The 9,164-nt window shown below is 48.3% G+C and overlaps 1 protein-coding gene across 1 annotated transcript; it reads left to right on the top strand.

Annotated features, from left to right (window-relative positions):
- The first annotated feature begins 416 nt into the window (after positions 1 to 416).
- Positions 417 to 5,036, top strand: LOC117871692 (lymphocyte antigen 6E-like). The gene is made up of 3 exons (XM_034759471.1): positions 417 to 489; positions 2,080 to 2,199; positions 3,602 to 5,036. The coding sequence occupies exons 1-3, from the start codon at positions 438 to 440 to the stop codon at positions 3,808 to 3,810; spliced, it is 381 nt and encodes a 126-aa protein (XP_034615362.1). The 5' UTR covers positions 417 to 437; the 3' UTR covers positions 3,811 to 5,036.
- The last annotated feature ends 4,128 nt before the right edge of the window (positions 5,037 to 9,164 follow it).

Genomic DNA, 9,164 nt, shown 5'->3' with positions numbered 1-9,164 from the left:
TTAAACCTAATTCTCTCATTCCTCCTTGCATTTCCCTCACTGGCTGTGTGGTGTGGATGCTATCAGCAGAAATTTTTAAACAAAATGCAAAAAACCAGACCAGCCATTTCCCCCAAAGGCACCTTATTATACAAAGCATAAGAAAAAAAACATTCTCACAGGAATTCCCTACTCTGAAACCAAATCTTTCGTGCTTTGGGGCATAAGCCAAACACGAACTGAAAGAATGAGGCAGAAACTTTCCATAGGGAGAGGTTATTTCCATAGGGAGACGTCACACAGACACACACCCATCAATCTTGTGACCTATGCTATGGCACACCCCCACCCCCTCAAATCACCATCATCCTAGTAATGACAAGCAAACACCACACGGCTATAAAACCTGCCCTGGATGGAGCTGCCCTTACTGCAAAGGCTGCAAAGACGTAGCGAAGATGAAGGCTCTTCTTTTCGCCCTGCTGGCTGCAGTCCTGTGCGCGGAGCGAGGTGAGGTGCTAATGATTCTTCTCTGCTAGACAAAGAATGTGCAGATGAGAGAGAACCAGTGTAGAAATGGCAGGGACACAGGGAGATTTGACAGCATGAGTGGTGAAGATGCGACAGTCAACAGCGAGTTGACACTGGTGCTGTCCCCTTGGCTGTCTTTGAGCCCCAGTTTGTGACTGGGCTATTTCAGAGCGCCTTCAGCTAGTTAGTTTCATCCCGTTCTCTTCAGGAAGCCATGAACTCTTGCATATTGGATTGTACAAAGGACCACAGTCCCATGCCCATAACCTAGGTGCCCACTCTACGAGCTGCATGTTATGAGGGCCTGAGGGAGAGGACAATACAGGACGAGGCTAGTTCTGGGGACCTACCTAGACATTTGACAAGGATCATTGATACACTCTGCAATCTTGAGCCTGTTGCTCAGATGAGCAGTGCTTCCCAGCACCATTTTCTTACAGAAATAACCTTCCTCCACTATCCTGTTGCAGGGGCTTTGATTTGCCCAGTGCTGTTCATGCTGCTTCCTAGCCCGCAAAGCACGGAATCACATTCTTAGCTGTAAGCCTATGAATACTCTCATTGAAGTCAATAGGATTACTCCCAGGTAGAAAGTTCAGCATGTGCTAAAGTGTTTTGCTGGCTGAGGACTGGCGTGCTCAGCACCGGGCAGGGTTGTGCCCTCGGGCAAGAGTTTAACAAACGTGATCAAATACAAAATAAAATCGTACAATGAGATAGCCGATATTTGCTAGAGGATCTAACAATACGCAATCGGAGCAATAAGTTCTAGCCGAAAGGCCAGCGGCTGGATCCTTTCAAGGAGATAGTTGTTCTGCTGCAAGGATTCCTGATCTCATCTGCTTTTCAAAACTACCTCCCTGACCTTGTAAACAATTGCACAGGTGAGTCATTGTCTGCATATGAGTAATCCTGTCGAACTCATTGGGACTATTTACATGTGTAAGGTTAGAGAAGTATTTGCAGCATTGGAGCCAAGGTAGGTCTGAGTTTGCTCAGTGCATGGTGGGGAGACCGTCAGAGAGAAAAGCTGTGTGTGCTCTATGCTTATCTTGTGTTCCCTGTCTGGAGCTGTCTATGAAGGAGAAGTTCTGGCTATTAACCAATGAGCATTACTGTTCCATAGTCAAGTAAAGGGACATCAGCAATCATTGTCTGAAATGTTTCTACTGCTGTTAGACATAATATCTGCGGTTACTGTGCCTGAGATTAGAGAAAAAGCATCTGTCCCTATTTTTCCAGTTTGTTCAACTCCGTACATTTGATAGCACTTTATGCAGCGCCAGCTGTACTATGTGGGGAGGGATAGCTCAGTGGTTTGAGCATTGGCTTGTTAAACCCAGGGTTGTGAGTTTAATCCTTGAGGGGGCCATTTAGGGAGCTGGGGCAAAAATCTCTCTGGGGTTTGATCCTGCTTGGAGCAGGGGGTTGGCCTAGATGACCTCCTGAGGTCCCTTCCAACCCTGGTATTCTATCATTTCCCTAGTAGGAACAGCCAGTTTTCTCAGCGCTGTTCTGAAGAGGAGTTTTCCACAAGGGTCTAAACTGTGTTGCATCTTCCTTTTGCAGTTTACTCACTGAAATGCTTCACTTGCAATGATGAGCCCTCCAACTGGAATTGTATTAAAATAACGGACTGTGCAGAGAACGAAAAATACTGTCTAACAACCTACACGAAAACGGGGCTTGGTGAGTATCTGCAGTATCTCAGTAAGGTTTGTCTAAGGCTGTGATCACCATGATGTCTGGGTATCAATTTACTGATGATGCAATAGGTCCTGTGTCTCATCCCCAGGCCAGGGAGCTGGATTCTTTCTTCCCTCTCCTGGGAGGATGCATAATTACTCAGGAGTAATGAGCACGCCAGGGAGGGACCTATTTGGAGAAATAGAATTTACATGCAAAATCCCATTACCTGATCTTGATGTTCAAAAATATATTTGTATTGTGCTGTGCATGTACAAAAGGATTGAGAACCCTAGGGAACGCGGCCCTATAATAATCCTAATGGCACGCTGGCAGTGAATCCTTACTCTCTCCTACTGCTGTAGGTGCTGGGAACTGACCCAGGTTACTAGTGGGAGTGAGGCACACAGCTCTGAGCCATATTGATAGTATCTGCACTGCACAGGTGTCCACAAAAGCCTCAAACTCCCCAATCCCTCATCCCCCCACATCCCAGGGGCTCCGTTTGAATCCTGGGACGGCTTCTCTAGGGTGTGGTCTCTCCTTTGGCTGTTCCAAAGCCATGGTCAGGAATCTGGAGAGGATGTTCATAGCTTTATAGAATCCAAGGCCAGAAGGGACCATTGGGGTCACTTAGTCTGACCGCCTGTGTAGCACAGGCCAGAGAACTGCCCCAGAACAATTCCTAGAGCAGACTGAAAAATTGCCCGTGATGGAGACTCCACCATGACCCCTGCTAAATTCTTCCAATGGTTAACTACCCTCTGTGTTAAAAATGTACACCTTCTTTCCAGTCGGCATTTGTCTAGATTCAGCTTCCAGCCACTGGATGACATTAGACCTTTCTCTGCTAGATCAAAGAGCCCATTGTCAAATATTTGTCCCTCGTGTACGTTCTTATAGACTGTGATCAAAAGTCATCCCTTAACCGACTCTTTGCTAAGCTACATAGAATCATAGACTATCAGGGTTGGAAGGGACCTCAGGAGGTCATCTAGTCCAACCCCCTGCTCAAAGCAGGACCAATCCCCAACTAAATCAAATACATAGATTGTGCTCCTTGAGTCTATCACAATAATGATTAAAGGAATTAGAAAACATACGTAAACATTCCCATATTGCTGCCTACTGGTCTGTAACTGCTATCAAGAGACCGGTGCTGTGACATGATTGCTGTGCTGATAGCAACAATGAGTGTTAGGTCGAGCACTGCCTAGCAGATAGACTAGTTGGGTTAAAAGTCTGAGGCAAATCAACCAGTCATAACTTCTGAGAAATGTCCTTCCCGTTGGCCCTTGTTGCTTACCTGCTTTAGTACCATTATCTCCTTGATAAGCAGAGTTGCTGGAACTCTGGGGGACTCCTGAATAAGGATTCTTCGCTCTGTTTTTCTTTCCCCGTTAAGGTGAGAAGGCTGAGTACCGCATCACCAAGAAATGTTCTGCCGAGTGTCCTCAAACAAACTGGAACCTAGGCATAGCAGCCACTTCTACCTCTTGCTGTCAGCATTCCTTGTGCAACATCAGCGGGGCCAGCAGCGTGAAAACCAGCTACACAGTGATGGCCACGGGGATCTTGGCCAGTCTCATCTATGTCCTCAGATCCGGACTGTGATGGGGCCAGGAAAAGGAGGCTGTGACGTCCCAAAGAACCAGCTCGAGCTTCCCCAGTGAGACACCAAACATCCTCTGTGCAAAGATTTCACCTGGGTTAACACTGCCCTGTGCCCGGTAAGGCTACGTCTACCCTAAAGCTAGGGGTGTGATTCCCGGCTCACATAGATGTCCTCGTGCTCTAGCGCTCACTGAACAAGCATGCTAAAAACACCAGTGTAGCCATGGTAACATGGAGCCGCAGCAAGCAGCAGCAGGGCCTAGTTGCCCCAAGTACGCGGCCGCTGCCATGACGACACGTCTATTGTTAGCAACCTGCTCAATGAGAGCTGGTGCTAGTACGTCTACATGGGCTGGGAGTCATATCACTAGCTAGACTTGGCCTCAGAGTCACTTCAGATTCCAACAGCAAGTCATTCCTCTCTCCGTTTTCACACTGTGGTTCTGCCTCGGACACAACCACACCTCCGTGCTCGGCGTTGATGACCTGGGATGCTCAGCTGAACGGCGCTGTCTGCTCAGAAGGGCGCCATATCGCGCAAAGTACTAACACCGTTAGAGCTACTTGTTCCAACCTCTGCCACAGACCCTGTGTAATTCCCCTGGCACCCGTCTCCTTTCTGCCTCTCCTCACCACCGACAGCACGAGAGCCTTCTCCTCCGCGGCTCACTCACCAGAGCAGCCTCCCTATATTTCTGAACAGACCTTTACTCTCAGGTCTGCCCCGCTAACATCAGCCCTGGTGAATGAATGAAGAGTTGAGTTTATTCACCTACATTTTGTTCCCACCACTGGTTTCTGTCTTTTTTCCCCATATACCGGGGTGGCCAAACCATGGCTTGTGAGCTGCGGGCGGCTCTTCTCCAGTTAAAATGTGGCTCACGGAGCCCCCTCCACCCCATTCTCCACCTACCAGCCTGGGGTGGGGGGAGCTCAGGGCTTCTGCCTTGCGGCAGGGTGGTGGGGCTACAGGCTTCTGCCCTGCTGGGAGGGGGGTCTTGGGCCTTCAGCCCCACGCGGGGTGCCTGCCGGGGCTCAGGGCTTCAGCAGGAGTGGGGATGAAGCCCTGAGCCCTGGCAGGCACGCTGGGCTCTCGAACTTGTGAAGATTGTCACATGCAGCTCAGAGGGTCAGTATGTTTGGCCACCCCTGCCATATACCAATTGCTGGCTTGTATTGTTTCACTCTGTGAAAAGCCCTGTACGAAATACTCTGTCGGCCAGAGGCTGGACAAAATAAAGTGTTATTTTATTTCATTGCATACACGTGTGATGTGTCAGCTCTGGGCTAGCTGGAGAAAACAGCCCTGCCCGGTTGGGAACAAGAAGACGGGAGGTCTGAGTTTGTATGATACTGAAACTATAATTATTGGTGTCGGTATTTACGCCAGATTGCTGTAGTCCCTGGAACACACTAGCTGAGGCTGTCTAGTGGGTTTATATATAAAAATCTGCCTCTGTTTGATCTCATGCCGCAGAGGCAGGGCCATGAGCTGAAGTGGCCTTTTAAAGGGATGGCCAGAAGCGGGCTGCTGCTCCCAGCTACAAGCCCACAGGTGGCAGTGGGATGCCACACCGCCGGGGTGGGGGTGTGTGCACGCTCAGGAAAATCACATCGCATTTCTCAACCTCCATCTCCCCATCTGCAAGGAATGGGATAATGAGACTTCCCTGCCTCGTCGTCGGGGTAGTGAGGCTTAATCCATCATCGGGGGTGTAAAGTGATTTAAGAGCCTCCACTGGAAGGGGCTTTATAAGCAGCAAGGACTATTACAAAGGGGAAGAAAGGCCTCTTCTTGTACTTACAGGGAAAGTAGTCAGGAATGTCCGAGTGCCTTGTGTATACTGGGGTCAGGCAATCAGCCACAGAACCCACCCCTTGCAGCAGGATTTTGTTCCAGAAACTAAACTTCTAGGGGGAGGGATAGTTCAGTGGTTTGAGCATTGGCCTGCTAAACCCAGGGTTGTGAGTTCAATACTTGAGGGGGCCATTTAGGAATCGGGCAAAAATCTGTTTGGGGATTAGTCCTGCTTTGAGCAGGGGGTTGAACTAGATGACCTCCTGAGGTCCCTTCCAACCCTGATATTCTATGATTCTATGACAGCTGAGTGAATGCAAGGTAAGGCAGGGACATCTTACTTATTAGTGATGTTTACTGCAGTAGTGCCTAAAGGGTATGTCTACATTACAATGCGTCCTGGTCTGTTGGGTGACAAGGAGGGGTACACCCCTTAACTCACTTAAAACCACCTTCACCAAATAAGGAGTCTCCACTAGAGAAGTAGATCACATCACGGAAATACCCCAAGAGAACCTGCTTCAACACAAAATAACCCCCCACCCTCTGACCGCACACTGCTAGTTGTCACCTACCACCCCACGCTGGACCCCAACTAGAGTGTCATCAAACCACTGCAACACATATTCAATGGGGACCCCATCCTGAAAGAAATCTTTCCTGAACCCCCACTTCTGGCCTTCAAACAACCCCCCAACCTCTCCAAGCTCATCATCAGACGTGAGCTCCCTACAGACCAGAACCCACCAACTCAAAGCGGCACCAGGCCCTGCCAGAACAACAGATGCAAAACCTGTCGACATATCTCCACGGCTGCAATGATCAACGCCCCTGACAACACACCTTTCAGGATCCTGCACATGCCTATCATGACATGTGGTATATCTCATCCAGTGCACTCAATGCTCTAATAATAATGATGTAGGTGAGACCAGATAATCACTATGCTCTCGAGTGAACTCACACAGGAAAATGATGAAAGACAAAAACACCACATGACATCACCTGTCGGGGAGCATTTTTCCCAAAGCGATCACTCTATCTCTGACCTATCCGTCCTCATCCTCAAAGGAAACCTGCACAATACTTTCAAAAGACGAGCCTGGGAGCTTGAATTCATTACTTGGTTAGACACCAAAAATCTTGGACTGACCAGAGACACTGGATTTATGGCTTATTACCTCCTATAACCGACTAACCCCCTCTTTTTGTCCCATGACTGCAGAGGTATTAACAGGCCACTCTACCTTGAATGGTCCCTTAGAATATGTGCTAAACAATCTGTTCCACTTTGCATTTTGCGATGATGCTGGGAGCCCCTTTCCCAGACCCGAAGAAGAGCTCTGTGGGGCGCAAAAGCTTGTCTCTTTTTTCATCCACTGAAGTCGGTCCAATACAAGATGTTACCTTCCCCACCTTGTGTCTCTGAGGCTATGTACACACTACAGCTTACGTCAGTATAAGTTACGTCGCTCAGGGGTGAGAATAGGCCATTGCCCTGAGCGACGTATGTTACACTGACCTAAGCGCCGGGGTGGACAGTGCTATGTCAGCGGGAGAAATTCTCCTGCCAACAGCTACCACCGCTCGTGGGGGCTGGAGTAATTCAGTCGATGGGTGAGCACTATCCCATCACTTTAGAGCATCTGCATTAGCAGTGCTACTGCCGCGCAGGTGCACTGGTGCGGCTGTGTGCTGTAAACTCTGGAGTGTAGCCATTGGCTGATACCCTAAAGTAGGGGTCGGCAACCTTTCAGAAGTGGGGTGCGAGTCTTCATTTAGTCACTCTGATTTAAGGTTTCACGTGCCAGTCATACGTGTTAACGTTTTTAGAAGGTCTCTTTCTGTAAGTCTATAATATAGAACTAAACTATTGTAGTATGTAAAGTAAATAAGGTTTTTAAAATGTTTAAGAAGCTTTATTTAAAATTCAATTAAAATGCAGAGCCCCCCGGACCGGTGGCCAGGACCCAGGCAGTGTGAGTGCCACTGAAAATCAGCTCGCGTGCCGCCTTTGGCATGCGTGCCATAGGTTGCCTACCCCTGCCCTAAAGTGACTCTATCTGGTAGCATCCTTCTATTAAAGGTGACCAACAAAGCTGCCCAGGGCTTGCTATATCACTCCTCACATCTGCTAACTAGCCACTTAGCTGTTACCACCCGACCTTCACCTGTTCCTTGCTTTATTTCCTCTGTGATGACTGTTCAGGTGGCACACCGTATTCTACCCCTCTTGCTTCTGTAAGGAATTTGAGGTAGCTGACAGCTTTTTCTCCATTTTACCTAGTCCCTTTGTCTTACGGAGTTCCCTCCTTGTTCTTTGTTTTTACATTCCACTAACCAGGCTCCTCCGGGTAATTTCTTAGCTCTTACTATATCTCCAGCACTTGTTCTGATCCACTCTGCCATCCTCAGGAGGTTGAGATCCCCTGTCTTTATGTCCTCCTCTAACGAATTTACAATTCTTTAACTTTTGCCATTTCCCTTCCTTGCCCTTCTCCTTGCAGGTCCTTCTTCTGGGTGCCAGAGAATCTACCCTTTTCTTTTTCCTTCATGCTTTCCCTAGCCTCACCCTCTAGCCCGGTGTCAGTGTTGTTTGTTGTCTCTTCCATCTCACTCTGCCTGGCTTCTCAGCCAGCCACAGCTCAGCCAGCCAGCAGCCTTTGAACCCTCGTTCAGCAGCCCCAGCCCTGTCACAGCTCCTCCCAGCCAGCATCTCCCCGCCCAGCTCTCTCAAGCCAGCCCAGCCCCCTTCTGCTCCAGACCTCCTGCCTTTATACCACCCAGCTCCTTCCTTGGGGCTTAATTGGCCTCTCAGGCCCTCATTCCTTGCCTGTGTGGGGTACACAACCCATCCCATGTGCCTTGTTGATTTCTTGTGGTGCTACAGTTCTACTCTGTATTGCCTGACTTTTGTCGGTTTCAATTGAGCATTATTTCCCCTTAGCAACCTTAACCATAGCTAACATGTTTTTTCAGTTGGTCTGACATGTCGAGAAAAAATTCCGGCTCCCTGGACTAGTTAATGTCCCGTGTTGTTTCCCCAGATCACTAGCAGCCCTGTACAGAAATGCACATCTGTACCACATGGGTGTGACATTGCACTCCATATGATTTTATGAAAATATGTTAAGGAGTGTGAATATAATGCTTCATGCAAAAGGTCTCTTGTAAGGGATCATTACAAAGCTTATAATCTAATGAGTGTGGCCATCCAATTTGTATAAATGTATCATTCTTATATCTGAAACTAGAAATATGAAATATAACTCTGAGGTCCTATTGTAATTATGCAAAATGTGGGCCATTAATGGTGGTTTGGATTCTTGATGGCTCCCATCAACTAGGACAATTGGTTGTAAATAGCTCTGTTTACCTGCAAGCCTTCCCACGAGTAAGGCCAGGAAGAATGAAGGCTTGGAGTCTCACAGGACATGTGACCATGTCACCTGGTACTGGAATCCATCTAAAACCCGGAAATGGAAAATCTTTTCCATTTAGAAGGAGGGGTGGGGACCCAGAGAGACAAAAGATTCCCGCCTTGTGCCAAAGCTAT

The sequence above is a fragment of the Trachemys scripta genome, chromosome 2, assembly GCF_013100865.1.
Source record: "Trachemys scripta elegans isolate TJP31775 chromosome 2, CAS_Tse_1.0, whole genome shotgun sequence".
Classification (NCBI taxonomy): Eukaryota; Metazoa; Chordata; order Testudines; family Emydidae; genus Trachemys; species Trachemys scripta.
Note: the sequence above shows the minus strand (reverse complement) of the source record. Positions and strands in the feature narration are given on the sequence as shown.